Raw genomic sequence first — 16177 nt, forward strand, 5'->3', positions numbered from 1 at the left:
CTTCTGTGAGCTTCTTCCAGTCCCTGGAATGCAAGACGCTCATGCACCACAGGGCCTTTGCACAGGCCGTGTTGTCGGCCTGGACAGCCACTGCCTGTTACCCGGAGGCCTCTCCGTAAGGTATCTCCACATTTCTGTTTTTGTTATTTCCTATTTACTTGTGCCTTCCCTCACCAGCTCATCTCCTTGACCCCCTTCCTCCCCATGCACTGCACCTTCCCCCAGCCTGTCACTCAGTGCAGATTTAGAGAGTGAAGGAAAGATTCAATCGGTTGAAATTTTTAAGCTTCTACTCTAAGGTTTCACTGGCAGGAGCGTGAGGGATTCCCCAGCCACCCCCAGCACAATCTGGCAGGTCAGGCTTCCAGGAGTCTTTGCCTCGTGCCTGTTACCAATTTATTGGAACCAGGAAAGAGGAAACAGAGGCCGGAAAGAGACTGTTGTCTCCTTTCCCCGGAAGGAGGTAATCTAGGCCAAACGAAGCTGAGCAAGCTTCCAGAATACCCCTGCGGACCACCTAGACACACTCCCGCCTGCACCCGCGGGGGCGCGGCGCCTTTAAGGTTCCCGGAAACGGGCCGGCAGGACCGGAAGTGACCCTCTTTAGTTCCCCTCTTCACGTGGTGCGGGCGGGAAGTGACGCGCGCGGCCCGGGAGCTGCGGACGCGGAGGCCGACGGAGCGGAGTAGCGGACGCCGCGGGGTCTCCGGGACAGGTGACCCGGGGAGGGGGTCGGGAGCGCGCCCGGAGGGGGCGGGGCCTGGCATCCCACGTGGCGGGCAGAGGGAGCGGGTGCGGGCGGGACAGCGTACTCTGCGGGGGGCGGGGACAGGACGCCCACATGGGAAGCTGGAGGGGCCCCGGTGGGGCGGGACGTCGGCGGGTGGGCAGGACCCGGGCGGGCCGGGCTGTGGGTGGGGCCGGGGCGTGGGGCTGAAAAAGTTGTGCCCGTGCTGGGGGTGGAGCCAAAGTGGTGCCTGGAGAGCTAGGGGGCGGGGCTGGGACGCTGGCCGAACGTGCTGGGGGCGGGGCCAGAAAGTTTTGCCTGAGCGTGGAGTGGCTCCAGATCGTCGGCCCTGACTTCCGAGGGTGGGGCCGGGGCCAAAAAGTTGTGGGTGGCAGGGGCGGAACCAGGGTGCTGGCTGGGCATGCTGAGGGTGGAGCCAGAAAGTTTTGCCGGGAGTCTGAGCGTCCGCGCGGACGCTGGAGGCGGAGCCAGAATCTCGGCTGGGGGCACTGGGGGCGGAGCCATAGTTTGACACGACGAGGCGGAGCTGGGAGGCAGGGGGCGTGACCGGGAGGTTGGCTGTGCAAATCGGAGGCGGGGCCGGTGTAATAACGCGAGAGTAGAGGGCGTGTTCTGGCTGTTGCCATGGGACCCAGGGGGCGGGGCCTGGGGGAGGGCTGGGAAAGTCAGAAGCGGGGTCTGGTTAAAGACGCGCGTGTGGGCGGGGTCAAAGGATTAGAGGGAAAGGCGGGGCGAGAAAGTTGGTCCTGGGGTGGGGCGGGGCCGTGGCCTTCCGGACCCGGTAGAGGCTGGAGCTTTTCCCTGCAAAGGCGCGCGCGGGCGGGGAAGTTTTGTCTGCGTCGGGGCGGGTAGAGTATTCCCTGGGTTGAGCCAAGCCCAGGAAGCCTCGCCAGTGGACACTGGGCCTGTTTTGGGAATCTTTGCGGGGTTGTTGGGGAGGCAGCGGTACCTTTCTCCGGACGTTGGAGGCGGGGCTAGGACATTCCCAGAGGGAGGCGTGGGTTTAAAGTGCTCTCCCAGGGTCCGGGCAACGTGTAGGGTTCGAGCTTGTTTTTGTGTGGGGTTATTTTGAACCGTTCCTGGGAAAGAGATGGGTTTAGACGGTTCACGGGGATGGAGGGGCACCAGAGTGGGCAAAGAAAAGTGGGCCTAGAATCTTCTTGTACAGATGGGGAGCGGGAGGATGTGTCTAAAGCACTCCGGAGATGGAGGCCTGGGTTAAAACTCCCAGCACCGGGGTCTAGAGGCTGGGCTAGAATCTTCGTTTGGAAGGGAGCAGTGTTGGATGTTTCCTTAAGCTGTAGGGTGGGACCAGAGCTTTCCCAAGGTGGGTGCGACTCTAGTGTTTAAGTAGGGAATGGGCACAAATGTTCAGGAGGTGGTGGACTCTAGATTTCTCCGGGTAGGGGTCGGGTTCGCACAAGAAGAGGGAATGGTAGTGAGGACTAGAATTCTCTTGGGGGTGCAGCTGGGGTTGTTCATGTGCATGTGTGTTTGAGAGGAGTCCCGGGTAAGGGTGAGACGGAAGCAGATTGAGGAGGCATTTGGCCTTAGACCTTTTGTTCCCTTTACCTTCAGGAACCCCCAGTGCTGTGTCCAGATTCTACAGGGGAAGGTTGCTGGGACCCTGGCTCCACCTTGCCAGTGGAATGGTGAGATGGAAAGTGGGCTCTCTAGAATCTACGCTTTGGGTCAGGGGCTTGGGAGGAGGGGACCCAGGACTCAGACCCTGGATCCAATGGCACTGGGTTGGGTATAGGTTTTTCTTACTGTCTCTCAGCTGTCTCCTCCTCTCAGTCAGCCACACTGGATCTGAAATCGAAGGAGGAGAAGGATGCCGAGTTGGACAAGAGGATCGAGGCTCTTCGGCGAAAGAATGAGGCCCTCATCCGGCGCTACCAGGTGCCCTAGCCCCGCCCTGGGAGACCCCATCCCCTCTCCTCCCCGCAGTGAGTTTCCCTCACCTCTCCCTTCAAATCTTTTCATGGCTCCCCATCACTCTCAGGATAAAAGGCAAAGGCCTTAGCCTGGCATTCCTTCTTTCATTCCATCGTTCCATCGTTCATGCAGGAATACTTACGGGGCCTTCACTGCCAGGCTCTAGGCTGAGTGTGGCTGGACACATAGCTATGACTGAGACAGCCCTGAGGTCATTCCAGACTTCACAGTCCAGAGTTCACAGTCCAGTAGGAGCACCGGCTCCTCAGGCAGTGGTGACCCGCAGTAGGCTGGGTTGAGCCACAGGAGTTTAGAGGTCAGGCGGGAGCCAAAGGGGGCTCTTCACCCAGTGTGGGGGATACTTGGGAGGGCTTCCTGGAGGACGAGATTCTGAGACCTGAAGGGTGAGTTAGCCAGCTGGAAAGAAGAGCCGAACGTGTTTCAGGCAGAGGGAAGAGTTTGTGTAGAAACTCGGAGCTTAAGGTTGGAAGGTCAGTAGAGGGATATTGACCCTGGCAGCCAGACTGGGAGTTTGGACTTTCTCTTGAGGGCACAGGGGAGCCCTGGGGGGCTATGGAACAGGAGTGGGATCAGGCCAGAGTAGCCTTTTAGGAAGAGCCCCCTGGCTGCTGTGTGGTGTTGGTTGGGAGGAGGGGATACCGGAGCCCAGAGGCCAAGGAGGAAGGAGAGGAGGTGCCCGGCGTGGGACAGGGCTGTTGGGAGGGCTCAGTGACAGGCTGTGAGGAGCGAGAGGCCACGATGCCGCCCAGATCTTTGTCAAAAGTGCCAGGGTGGTTGGCGGGGCTCTTCCTGAAAAGAGGCCTGAGAGGAAGAATGGGTTTCATTTATTCATTTTTCATGCATTCATTCGTTTACTTTAAAAAAAAAAAAAAAGAAGATGACGCATATTGAGTTTTTGTTGCGTGTCATGGATGATTCTTGGTTTGGGGTATACATCAGTGAACAAAAGAGCCAGATACCCGTGTCCTCAGGCAGCATCTGTTGCAGGGGGGAAGGCAGACAATAGGCAAAATACATGTAATGCTGGGTAGTGAGCAGGAGAAGAGCCAAGAGAATGTAGGGGAGGTCAGGGAAGGCTTCTCTGAGAAGGGGACATTCCAGGAGCAGAAACCCGAAGGAGGTGAGGGAGTAAAGGCTCTCTAGGGTAAGAGTGTTCCCAGCAGAGGGGGCAGTAGGTGCAAAGGCCCTGAGGCAGGTCTGAGCCTGGTATGTTCTAGGAACAGTGAGAAGGGCAGGGTGAGTGAGGGGGAGAAGAAGGGGGAGAGGGTGGGGGATGAGGTCAAGGTGATCATGAGGCCAGATCCTGTAGGGCCCCATAGGCTGTGGGGAAGCCTTTGGCTCATGCTCAGAGATGGGTATCCCAGGAGGCTTCTGAGCTGGAGAATAGCGTGGTGTGGTAGTGGTGGTGGTGGGGAAGACGCTGAATGGACCAGCTTTCCTGTTAAACTCAGGAGAGAGGCCTAGGTGGGGGCTAGTCTTGGGGGGAGTTCAGGGGGCTGTGGGAATCCAGCTGGCACCAGTACCTCTGACACTCCTCTCCTGCTGTTTGGTTCTAGGAAATCGAGGAGGACCGGAAAAAAGCCGAACTCGAGGGAGTGGCTGTGACAGCTCCCCGGAAGGGCCGCTCTGTGGAGAAGGAGAACGCGGTGGTGGAGGCGGTGAGCTCCGCACTGGGGGGGGGACTCTTCAGGACAGAGGGGGGTGAGCATGGAGACCTGGGGCCTGAGAGGCCTCCTGTGCTGGCTGCCCCCACCCTGGGGCTGGTCTCCGATCTCACCGCTGCCCTCAGGGTTGGGGGGTCCCAGTCTCCTCATCCCGGTGACTGTACTTTTCCTCCCTTCCCTTCTCCAGGAGAAGAACTTGGGTCCCTCCCGGAGGTCTCCTGGGACTCCGCGACCTCCAGGAGCCAGCAAGGGAGGCCGGACAGCCCCCCAGCAGGGAGGTCGGGCAGGCATGGGCCGGGCGGCCCGCAGCTGGGAGGCCAGTTCTGGGGAGCAGTCTCGAGGAGGAGCTGGGGGCCGTGGCCGGAGGGGCCGGGCCAGGGGGTCCCCTCATCTCTCTGGAGCTGGAGATGCCTCAGCTGCCGACCGCAAATCCAAGGTAGAAGCCTGGGGTAGGCGAGAGTCATCTGGCAGAGGCCCTTACTGTCTCATTGCTCTTTGGTCCTACTTGCACGTGGACCGGTATCTGTTTCTGTGTTGCTCATTCTGGTGCAACGTTTCCGTCTGGTCCACGTGCCCTTGCTTGCTCTCTTACTCTGTCTCGCGGCTGGATTTCTTCGTGGGGAGCGGTGATGTACCTGCAACTGCTCTCCCTCCCGGATGCGCGGGTCAGGGGCTGGGAGACTGTCTAGCAGAGCGGCTCAGGGCCCACCGTGGACTTGGGGTCAACTTGGTTCCATTAATTCCCTGCCCTTGGGCAGCTCACTTCCCCCTGGGAGCTTCTGAGTTCTCAGGAGAGTAATAAGAGTCAGGTTTCAAGGGTATTGCGAGCATTCTGGGACATCAGGCATTGAAGCCCTCCGGGGAAGCACTTGAAGAACATTACTTGCGGGTGTTTATTATTTGCACACATTAAGCTGCTGTCCTCGAAAGACCTCAGGACACCGTGGCTTAACCCAGGTGGAAGTTTATTTCTCCCCCGTGTGCCGAGCTGTGGGAACGCAAATGTCCTCTCTGGCAACTTGGCCATGTGCTCATCTAAAGTTCTGTTCCCACGGAAGAAGGGGAGAATGGATTGTGCGGCGGAGGGGGGGCACCTCACCATCTTCCAGGTTATTACTGCTGTTACGGACATCATTTCTGTGACAGCTGTGGGGTGTCATGGTCCTTGGCTCCCTTTCTGGGTTCAGTGTTCCCCTAGAAAGATTGGCGGCTGAGATCTATTACAGTGGGAAACCAAGGGGAGGAGGTGGAGGGGAAGACATCTGGAGGGGATCGGATGCGGGCTCGGGAGCGATCTGGTCTGTTATAGCCACACCTTATGGTGCCCTCAGTTCCTCCAGCGCTGAATCCTGCTGACAAAGGGCTGTCTACCAGGGACTCCCTGGGGACCACCTGCCTGGGGTTTCCGTAGGTCCCCTTCTGCCTCGTACAAGTCCCAGTCCAGACCCCAGCAGGAAAGCGGGTGCCCAGCACATGCCACACCGTCGGCACAGACAGCCGAGGTGCTTTGAGCTCCCTTCATAGCTAACCGTTGCCCGGGAACGTGCCGGGAGCTGAATGCCCAGATGCCAGCCCGGAGCTGGCCTGGCGAGCAGGCCCGTCTGCAGAGAGTCTCGGGCCTGCTGTGGTTGTTCCTCCGCACGGATGCTGACGCCCCGGCGTCCCTGTCTTTGTGTCCTGCCTGTCCCCAGGAGTGGGAGGAGCGGCGCCGGCAGAACATCGAGAAGATGAACGAGGAGATGGAGAAGATAGCGGAGTACGAGCGCAACCAGCGGGTCAGTGCCCTGGGTGTCCCTGCGGCGGGGTGGAGCTGCCTGGGCCCCCGTGAGCCCTCCAACCCCTCCTCCCTCACGCTCCCTGTGCCCGCAGGAAGGTGTGCTGGAGCCCAACCCGGTGCGGAACTTCCTGGATGACCCCCGACGACGCAGCGGGCCCCTGGAGGAGCCTGAGCGGGACCGGCGGGAAGGCAGCCGCCGGCATGGGCGCAACTGGGGGGGGCCTGACTTTGAGCGGGTGCGCTGCGGCCTGGAGCAGGAGCGGCAGGTGGGTGCTGGCAGCCGGGGCACCCTGGGTCGAGCCCCAGTCTCCCAACGGTCTGTCCTTCCTGCAGCGACCGTTGATGGGGGGGGTGCCAGGGGGGTGCCCGAGTACCAAGCCCAGGGTGGCCGAGATAGCGGTTGGGGGCGCAGCCTCCCCTCCCCGTCTTTCAGCCTCGAGCTGATGGTCCGTTCTTGTTTGGGCACCGTCGTGCTTTCCTCTTTAGCTTTATGGAGCCTTTGGGCGACGTCCTCTCGGGATTGTTAGTAGTGTTTATGGGACCTTTTGGATGCTGGATATGAACTTAGGTGCTAGGGCTTTTTCTTTTTCTTTTTTTTTTTTTTAAGATTTTATTTATTTGAGGGGGAGAGAGTGAGCGAGCAAGCACAAGTGGGGGGACTTGGTAGAGGGAGAAGGAGGAGAGACTCCCCGCTGAGCAGGGAGTCCGATGGGACTCGATCCCAGGACGCAGAGATCATGCCCTGAGCTGAAGGCAATGACTTTAATGACTGAGCCACTCAGGTGCCCACTGGGACTGTCTTAGGGCCAAGCTCCCGCCCCGATGAAATTGATTCGTGGGGGGGGGGGTGCTCTGTAAACCAACCTGCAGTGGGGTGTCAGGTAGTGCGAAAGGTTGTGAAGAAAACTCCAGCAGGGAGAGGGACTAGAGAGGGCACTACTTGAGAGGGAGCGATCTGGGACGGCCTCTCCGCAGAGGTGCGTCAGGAGCTGACCTGGTTCCAGCCTCCAGCCTGTCGCCCCTCGTGTCGGGCATGGCCCTACTGCTGAGTGCAGCAGGCACATGGGGGAGAGGCTGGGGTGGGCCGGCCTGGGGAATGGGGCCCTGACTGTCTGTCTGTGGGTGGGCAGGGCCGCCGGGCCGGCCTGGGCGGCACGGGTGACATGACGCTGTCCATGACGGGCCGGGAGCGGTCAGAGTATCTGCGCTGGAAGCAGGAGAGGGAGAAGATCGACCAGGAGCGGCTGCAGAGACACCGCAAGCCCACTGGCCAGTGGCGGCGGGAGTGGGATGCCGAGAAGACCGACGGGATGTGAGTGTCCCCTCTGCTCGTCCCCGTTTGGCTCCTTGGCCTTGACCCCGACTTCCCTCCTCTGTCTCTGTCTCTGGCATCCCAGCTGGGCTTGGCTCCCCGGTGCAGGCTGCACTCAGCTCTGCTCCCCGTGGGTTCGTTCCAGGGCTCAGGCGGCAGACGCTCTCCGGAGAAGTGCCGGCCATGGCATTGGCAGGTGCGCGGGAGGGAGGGGGACATGCTCCCTGCCCTGTTGGCGACGTCGGCATTGCTGTGGCGGGAAACTAAGCTGATCTAGTGGGTGGTTTGTGCAGCGGTGCCCTGGCTAAGGGCACGGATGGAAATTCCAAACAGGGAAGGTGCGAGGATGGGCGGCCAGCGATGAGACCTTCAAACTGCGTGCCCGCCCCCCCAACCCACACCCCTCATCCGGGGGGCACTTTTACCCTTATCTGGCCGGGTCCCCTTTCGGGCCGCAGGAAGCAGCCCGTTAGTCCAACTTCAGGCGAAGCTCTTCCTTGTGTCATTGACAGGAGGGCTGGTCTCCGGACCGAAGAGCCAGCCAGCCGTCATCATTAAATCTGCAGCTGGAGTTTATTTATTTATTATTTTTATTTGGGGTTTGCGGGGGCAGAGGGTGAGACAAAGACAGTCCTCACGCAGACTCCCTGCTGAGTGCAAAGCCCCACGTGGGGCTCGATCCCATGACCCCAACATCATGACGGGAGCTGAACTCAAGAGTCACACGCCCAGCCGACTGAGCCCCCCGGGCACCCCTGCTGTTGTCGTCGTTATGCCGTGCTGCCCGCCCCGCTGCTCGGAAAGTTCTCACGCCGGCCCTGTTCGTTGTTGACGCTGGCTGGACAGAGAGGCTGTTGGCTGTGTGCCCAGTGCACGGAGCATTCATTTCTGGATCAGGGGGCAGAGCTTGTGCAAGTGCGAGAAATACTTTGCACAGATACTGTAGCTGACCCTTTGGAGACTTCTAGGGAGACCTTGTCAGGGTTCGTCCCTTGTGTCCCCAAGGCAGCTTGCAGCCGGTCTCATTAGCGCATGCGTGCTTTGATTTCTGTAGCTATTTTTTTTTAAAAAGATTTTATTTATTTGATAGAGATATAGTGAGAGAGAGCACAAGCAGGGGAGCAGCAGCCAGAAGGAGAAGGAGGCTCCCCACTGATGAGGCAGCCCGATGCGGCGTTCGAATCCGGGACCTTGGGATCATGATCTGAGCCGAAAGCAGACACTTAACTGACTGAGCCACCCAGGCTCCCCAGCAAATTTTTTTTTAAAAGATTTTGAGAGCGAGAGCGTGCACAGCCAGGGGAGGGGCAGAGGGAGAGGGAGAAGCAGGCTCCCCACTGAGCAGGGAGCCCCATGCGGGGCTTGATCCTGGGACTGCACCAGGATCATGACCAGAGCTGAAGGCAGATGCTTAACTGACTGAGCCACATGGGCGCACCTGTCAGCAAATATTTATTGAGTCTCTTATCTGTGTCATGAAAGGTGATGGCGATACAGTGGTGAACAAAACACTTCTGCCTTCAGGGAACCTCGAGTTGAGTTGGAAAGGTAGACACTTGGTCCAGTGGCAGGTCACAAAGAACAGCAAAGAATACGGAGAGGGATGGAGGCTCTCGTTTTAGACTTTGGTGATATATATAAAACAATATGTGATTATGTTAGGGATTTTGGAGGGTCTGAGCTGAGGCCTGGAGGAGGTGAGGGTACAGGCCACTGAAAAGTCTGGGGAAGTGTCCCAGGAGCAGCTGGTGCAAAGGCCCTGAGACAGAGCTCTGTGTGGTAGGAGACTCTGCTTAGCTGGGGAGATGGGAGACAGTGATAGGAACTGAGGCCAGACTGGAAGCTACAGATCATGTACTTCCTAAATTTTTGTGTTTTTTGGGGTCAAATACTGACTTTTTTCTATTTGCCACTACAATGTCAAGTTTGCCTCTTGTCCGTCCCCTGATCCTGTCTGCCTTCTAATCAGTGACCACCTCTGGTTGACCATCTCTCCTTCTATGATCTTGATTTTTGACCCCGGCCCCCATCTGTCTCCCTATCTCTTCCCACCCCTCTTGCTCCCACTGTTCCCCCAGCTGTGTGCTCACCCCCTTTCTCTTTTTCCCAGGTTCAAGGATGGCCCAGCTGCTGCCCTCGAACCATCTCACCGCTATGGTGAGTGGGTGTCCTGGGGCGGGCGGGCAGCTGGCAGGGCCCAGCACAGGGGTTACTTTGCGCCATGCCCCTGTCCCCGACTCCTCCTGGGTTCTGTTGCAGATGACCAGGCCTGGACGCGGCCCCCCAAGCCCCCCACTTTCAGGGAGTTCCTGTCCCAGCACAAAGCTGAGGTCAGCCGCAGGAGGAGGAAGAGTAGCCGACCCCAGACCAAGGCAGCCCCTCGTGCCTACAGGTGGGGGCACCCCTTCCTTTGGTGTGCACACACCCCCGCGCCCCCAGCAGGGCTGTCTGGCTCGATCTGTGGTGGTTCTGACTCCTGAACATGGGGGCACGTCTGTGCTCTCGTCCCTGTCTTTTCTCGGTGCTCGTCTCTCTGTGGGTCTGGCTCTTGTTTCTGGGGAGTTCGGGCCTAGCTCTCTGCTTTACCTGCATCTCTCCCTTCATCTCCTTTCGCTCCTCTTCTGCCACCTGGCGCCCCTCCATCTGTCTGTCCCTGACACCTGGGGGAACTTCCCCCACCATTTCCTCCTCGGCTCTCCCATGTGCTGGCTTTGCTCCTGGAAAACTCCAGCCCCCTCGCGCCCTGAGTTGAATTTGGCAGCTTTTCTCCAGGAGAGGACCTGGAGGTGAGACGCCCCTTCTTCCCGGCCACCCGGGCCTCACCCCTTTCCTCTGTCCCCTCCAGTGACCACGATGACCGCTGGGAAAGGAAGGAGGCAGTGTCCCCAGCCCCTGAGGCCCCCCAGCCCACTCTGCCTGAGGTAACGGCCACGCAGGTAAGGTGGGCTCTAGTTGCTGGGGAGGGGGCGTGGGGGTGCTCGCGGCCCACCTCCTCTCCCCAACCTGCCTCGTGTTCCCCACAGCCGTTGGAGACCCCAGCTCCTCCTGCCCACCGGCCCCCTGAGGACGAGGGGGAGGAGGACGAGGGGGAGGATGAGGAGTGGGAAGATGTGAGTGAGGAGGAGGAAGAGGAAGAGGAGGTCGAGGAAGAAGAAGAGGCTGATGAGGAGGAGGAAGAACCAGCCCAAGACCACCAGCCCCCGGAGGCAGAGGCCACCAGAAGCCCTACGAGAAGCCGCACCGGAAGTCCCAGAAGCCGCACCGGAAGTCCCACCGGTGAGCAGGCTGACGCAGAGCCGTCCCGGCCAGAGAAGCCCCCGCCACTGCCCCCGGCCCCTGCCACGCCTTCTAGCCCCTTCTCACCCCCTGGGGACCACCAGCCCGTGTCTGACTGGGGTGAAGAGATGGAGCTGAGGTCTCCCCGGGACGCCCACCTGGCCGGTGCCCTGTCCCCGGGCGAGGCCTGGCCTTTTGGAAATGCATGAAGCTAGCTGCTTGTGTGTGTGCGTGCATGTGCGCTCTGGGGGTGCACTGGCCGTGGGGACTGTCTGGGGCTGGGCCCCGGGACCCTGGGTGCCCCACCGCCCTGGTGGCTAGGGAGGACAGCCCATGCCTGTCTCTGGAATGCCCCGTCCCCAATAAAGAGTTCAAGTCCTCAAATGATATTCCCTAAGTGTGTCCTTGAACACCCCTCACTCCCCCAGGGCCTTCTCTCTCAGGGTGGGGGAGAATTGGGAGGGGTAGGGACTTGACTGGGCCTCCTCCTTCCCCAGGAGGTGACCAGCCAGCCCCTGCCTCCCTGGAGAGTGGGCCCAGCCTCCCAGGAACCCAGAAAGCTGAGGAGGAAAGGTCTGACGCAGCTCCAGGTGGGGGAGTGGACGGGGCCCAGCGGGGCCAGCTTCCTTCCTCTTTTTTTCCCTCTGGCGCTGAGGGGAGGGTTTGGGGAGAGTAGGACATAGTGGAGCTGGGTACATGGGGCGTAGCAGTGGACCTGGGGGTGAGGCTACAGTGCTAGCTAGGATCCTGCGAGACTGGGGCCAAGGTCAAGGGGGTGGAGCTAAGTGGAGAATCTCGGTGCTAGGGGATTGAGTGGAGGGGGGAGGGGGGCTGTGAGGAGGTGGGGCTGAGATGGGACTGGGATTTGGAGGCAGACCCCGGGGTCTGGGGATGTCCCCAGAAAGTAATGGGGTGGGGCTAGGTTCAAGGGGGCGGGGCTGAGGGCAAAATTAGGAATTTAAATGGGAGAGGGGTAGAATTACGGATTTAGCTGCGGGCAGGATTGGTGTTTTGAGGTCTAACCACGTAGGATAAATTAGAATAGAAACGCAGACCCCCGTGACAGGGTTGGGCCCAAGGCTGCTTCCACCTCCATCAAACTAGGTTGCGATCCAGGGACCTCCCCAGGAGCGGGGTTAGAGTTTGGGGCAGAGCCAAGGGAGATCTGGTCAGCACTCTTCGTGGGCAAGGGCAGAGAGGGACAGGTCCAATAGGGCGGGCGTGATGGGAGTCAGTTTATGCCCGTGGGAGTGTGAGGGGGGCGGCGGCTGGGGTGTGCGAGGACAGAGTTTAGGGTGACTACAATGATTTCATCGATTGTAAACAGGGTCCTGTTGGCGTGCACGCAGCTTGTGGGTCCCTTGTGAAGATGAGAGGAGTCCGAGACCCATAAGCCACTTAGCACGGGGCGACTGCAGCCGGGCTTAGTTGGGATCAAGAGACAGAACTGGACGGGGCGGGGGAGGAGGTGTCCGGGTGGAGGGTGGGGGAGACTGTCCCCTCCGCTGACTGCCTCTTCTTTCCTCAGAGGCGGGCACCGAGGGCCAGGAGACCGCGGAGATCACCGACTTCCAGAGGGTGCGTTTCTGCAAGGTGGTGGCTGCCGCTCCGCCACCGGGGGCCGCCCGCTGACCGCGCCCGCCGACCGTGGCCTCCGCGCTCTGCACTAACCTCCTGCCGCCTTGCGCCTCTGTCCTCTGCTTCCGTCACACTCCCGCCAGAAGAGGGTTAAATGTAAGGGGGGCGGAGCCAGGGACCGTGAACGGGGTGGGGCCAGGGCAGTAGTCCACTCTCACGCTTCGGGGGGCGCCGTGGCACCGGGAGGGCTGAGACGCCCCCGAATCACTCACCTAATGGAAGCCATGGGGTGATAGATGCCGGTCCCCGGGCCTAGATTGCTGCCTCCCGGTTTACATCTGGGGCCTGGCAGATAGCCGGTGACTCTTCCACTGGACTCGGAATTACCGGGCCACCGGCCCCGTCGCCTATTAAACGCAGTGCTTCCGCTAACCTTTGAACTGTGTTTCTGGCAGGGCAGGCTGGGTTGCTATGCTTGGCGGGCTTTTCCGTGGCGGAAGAGGCGGGAGGAAGGGGGTCTTCCTTTCTCCACCCCCCTGATACGTCTTCCCTCCCCTCCCCTCCTCCCGCAGGCCTCCCCGAATTCCTGAAGACGCTGCTGGGAGGGGACTGAAGCTTCCCCGCCTTGATGGGGTGGGGGCGGCAGGAGGGGGTTAGTCTGGATTCCCAGGCTGCGCTCTCTCCTCCCCGGAGACCGCTCTGAATCCCGTGATTTTAGGGAGAAGGAGAAATAGAGGGTGGTGGGGAGGAGTTGGGGAAGGGGCGTGATTGGGTTGTGGGGCCCAGCTGGGGCTTCGGGGGTGTTTAGGCCTCAGAACACTAAGTACAGAGGAGGTCCCGCCGGGGGCGTGGTTAGGCTGCCGGCGCGGGGCCAGAATTCTGGCGGACGGAGAGCGCAGGAAGGCCTTAGATATGGGATGGAGCGGCGAGAGCTGGTTTAGATGGGCGTTCCTAATGCGGGTGTGGGGTGCAGCCCTCGGTCGGGGGCGTGTTCAGTACGGTGCTAGAACTAGTGGAGTGAGGCGGAGGAAAGCGGTGGAGCCTGGACTGGAGAGCGTGAGTCCAGGGAGAGAAGAGGGTGGCTTCGAGTGCTAGATTCGAATCCGATTCGGAGAAAGGCGAGTTAGAAGCGGAGCGGGCCTGCGGCTAAGGACGGGGGGCGCTTTGTGAGGCTTGAACCTCGCAAGGCCGTGGAGCTCGGAGGCGGGGCAGGATGCCTGGGAGGAGTCTGAATCCCGAAATGGGGTGGGGTTAGGGCTGGGGGAGGAGGCCAGAAAGAGGAGGGCTGGGCTAGGCTCTGGGCGGGCTCGCAGGTAAGAGGTGTGGGCATCACACCGAAGCCTAGCGGTAGTGGGAAGCGCAGGGAGCTAGCTTTGCAGGCCTACAGCGGGGTCAGAGCTAAGTGAGGGGTGGGGTCGGAACGCTGGTTAAGCCTTAGCTTGATAATGGTTGGCTGGAGACTGGGGAGGGGGCGGGCTCAGAGCCCGGAGGAGGCCCGCCCGTTCGGGGGCGTGACCATGCCGGTGGGGGCGGGGTTGGACGAGGGAGATTTAGAACGCGGAGGCGGTCCTCCGAGGGGGTGGGTGGCGGGGGCGGGCCCAGGGCGCGGGGGCGGGGCCTGCGCGGGCCGCTGCGCGGGGCCCAGTGGGCTGCGGGGATGCGGGGCACGAGCTGCGTGGGCGGCGGCGGCGAGAGCCCGGGTGGCGCCGGGCTGAGCGAAGGCCCGCGGGGCCGCTGGCTGCGCCTCGCCCCGGTCTGCGCCTACTTCCTCTGCGTCTCGTTGGCCGCCGTGCTGCTCGCCGTCTACTACGGGCTCATCTGGGTTCCCACGCGGCCCCCCGCGGGCCCCGCCGGCCCGCCGCCCAGCGCGCCGTCCCCTCCGTGCGCCGCCCGTCCGGGCGCGCCGCCTGCCCCGGCGCCCGCCGCTGCCTCGGTCTCCTGCCTCCTGGGAGCCCCCGGCGGGCCGCGACCCCAGCTCGAGCTGCCGCGCAGCCGCCGCCGCCGCCGCCACAGCGACCCCAGCCGCCGCCCGAACCGTCAGACACCCAGAGAGACGCCGGAGGCCGCTGGGGGGCGAGGACCCGGGTAACCCTCCCTTCCAACCCAAGCTGGATCGCCGCCTCTCGAGAGCCCGCGCCCCCACGGCGGATGCTCCGTTACCCGGTTGGGCCCGGGCTCCCTCTTCATGACATCGCCTAGCGTCTCCGGAGTCGTCATCCAGAAGAATGGGGGTGGGGGCGCCAAGGGGAGCTGGCCCGGGGCCTCGCTCCTCTGCCGTCAGGCCGGGGTCCTCCACCATCTGGCAGACCCCATCCTGACCTCTGCCTCCTGACACCCTCCGTAGGATTTTGAGCATAGAGCCCACAGCCCACCGCCCTCCTCTCAATCTCCGTGTCCATATATCCCTATGCAATAAATTCCAGCCCCAACTGCCCAGTGCTGTGTTGTATTGTTTGCGAGATGTCTCTACTTTCAAGTTTGTGAGGGGAAGGCCTTCCCAGCGTCTGATCTTCATCTCTCTTGCCCTGGGTGGGTCGGGTGGCTTCTCCCCTGACCTGGGTGGGGGTGGGGGTGGGGTGGGTGTTCTCTCGCCATCATGTGGTTTTTGGGGCTGGGAGGAGGCTTCTCTGCAATGGGGCAGTTGAAGGTCAGAGTGTGAAGGACTTCACAGCTCTGCGGATACTTGGGGCAGAAGAGGAGGGCGTCTGGAGGGAGGTAGAGGGTCTGCCCTCCTGTTACAGCACAGGAGATGAGGGGAGAGATGGGATGATTCTGGGCAAGAATGAGAGTTTGGGGGATTGTGACTAGTATAATTACAATGTCAGGGACAGAAGCTCAGTCACCCTGAGACGTCAGGATGCTACCGGGAGGGACTGAGGCCTGCATGCTGGGGTGTGAGAGAGGAGGGTGGACAGGGGTGGTAGTGGGCTTTTCTGCCTCCCTGGAAATCACAGAGGAAGTTACCAGCTCTGTGCTGCCTTTGAAGAGGAGTACAACCTCTCTGGTCTCCATCACTCCTGGTGGACAGAGGCAGAGAAACTTAGGTCCTGCTGAAAGAGTCAAAGGTAGTTGAGTCTTTCTTCCTACCCAGGACACTGAGGCCTGGCTCTGGGCAGGACATTGGACCCCATAGGCAGGAAGCAGTTTTCCTGTCCAGCCTCCTCCCTTGAACTGGGGACTTTCCCAGAAGAGTGAAGCTTAGCCTCCTCCCTCAGGCTGGGACATCTGTGGATGAGGACTGGGCTGAGAATGTCAGTCATTCTGGTTGCCTGCCTTCCTCCCTTCTACCCTTCTAGCACCACTTCCCAGAGGGGGTCTCCAGATGGAAGGGGAACCCAGGAAGACAGCGCCCCTTTATAGTTAGCACAGGTGATGGTTAAAGAGCACTGATTCTGGGGCCAAGATGCCCAGATTCAAATACCCGCTCTTCCTCCTCTCACTGGCTCTGTGACCTTGGGCAGGTTCCTCAACCTTTCTGGTCCTGTAAAGCGAAGATGATAATAGTACAGAGTTTCAGTGAGGATTGAATAAGCTGGTGATCTGCCTGAAGCCTTTTGAACAGCATCACATGTTCTTTCTCTCCACCCACTTCTATCCCTCAGGGATTCAAAAACCCCAGCCTGGATCCCAAGGGATGTCAAGTCAGTCTGGAGCTGCTGGAGACCAGCAAGTGGTGAGTTGGAGGTGGGGACTGCGGCTGCCTCTCTCTTCCCCCGGGGCTGTCTTTCTAGCTTCCTGCCGTCTTCTCCCCATCCCTCGGCTTCTCTTCCTGTCTCTGTGTCTCCCTCTCCACGGTTCTCTCCCGCCCTCCTCTCATTGTGTCTCTGCCTCTTTGTCTCTCCCGACCTGTCTTAGTGTAGTCT

At 60.7% G+C, this 16177-nt stretch overlaps 3 protein-coding genes across 5 annotated transcripts in view; all 3 read left to right on the top strand.

The window, feature by feature from the left end:
- The first annotated feature begins 647 nt into the window (after positions 1-647).
- Positions 648-13546, top strand: CCDC9 (coiled-coil domain containing 9). Of its 3 annotated transcripts, XM_080829301.1 has the most exons (15): positions 648-715; positions 2327-2400; positions 2546-2650; positions 4264-4365; positions 4559-4807; positions 6063-6146; positions 6241-6414; positions 7279-7460; positions 9571-9617; positions 9720-9852; positions 10306-10396; positions 10484-10916; positions 11234-11326; positions 12265-12314; positions 12887-13546. In XM_080829301.1, the coding sequence occupies exons 2-15, from the start codon at positions 2398-2400 to the stop codon at positions 12902-12904; spliced, it is 1764 nt and encodes a 587-aa protein (XP_080685427.1). In that variant the 5' UTR covers positions 648-715; positions 2327-2397; the 3' UTR covers positions 12905-13546. The 3 variants fall into 3 exon arrangements, with proteins under 3 accessions (XP_080685427.1, XP_080685425.1, XP_080685426.1); XM_080829299.1 differs by lacking the exons at positions 648-715; positions 11234-11326; positions 12265-12314; positions 12887-13546 and adding an exon at positions 1497-1596 and having other exon boundaries at positions 10484-11163; XM_080829300.1 differs by lacking the exons at positions 648-715; positions 11234-11326; positions 12265-12314; positions 12887-13546 and adding an exon at positions 2018-2075 and having other exon boundaries at positions 10484-11163.
- Positions 13547-13928: 382 nt separating this feature from the next.
- INAFM1 (InaF motif containing 1) lies at positions 13929-14743 on the top strand. Its single transcript, XM_080829612.1, has one exon. The coding sequence runs from the start codon at positions 13972-13974 to the stop codon at positions 14401-14403; it is 432 nt and encodes a 143-aa protein (XP_080685738.1). The 5' UTR covers positions 13929-13971; the 3' UTR covers positions 14404-14743.
- A 1139-nt stretch (positions 14744-15882) lies between these two features.
- The window catches only part of C5AR1 (complement C5a receptor 1), a gene marked incomplete at both ends in the record, with an annotated part of 33532 nt that continues 33237 nt past the window's right edge, over positions 15883-16177 (top strand). The window contains 3 exon segments of the mRNA XM_080829302.1: positions 15883-15928; positions 15931-15968; positions 15970-15987. Coding sequence (XP_080685428.1) covers positions 15883-15928; positions 15931-15968; positions 15970-15987 — 102 coding nt within the window.

Source organism: Martes martes, assembly GCF_963455335.1.
Source record: "Martes martes genome assembly, chromosome: 17".
NCBI classification, from domain to species: domain Eukaryota; kingdom Metazoa; phylum Chordata; class Mammalia; order Carnivora; family Mustelidae; genus Martes; species Martes martes.

Coding starts and splice junctions, on each gene's coding strand:
- CCDC9 (XM_080829301.1), top strand. Junction 6,147..6,240: donor AGTACGAGCGCAACCAGCGG/GTCAGTGCCCTG, acceptor CTGTGCCCGCAG/GAAGGTGTGCTGGAGCCCAA. Junction 10,397..10,483: donor CTGAGGTAACGGCCACGCAG/GTAAGGTGGGCT, acceptor TGTTCCCCACAG/CCGTTGGAGACCCCAGCTCC.
- INAFM1 (XM_080829612.1), top strand. CDS start 13,972: ATGCGGGGCACGAGCTGCGTGGGCGGCGGCGGCGAGAGCCCGGGTGGC.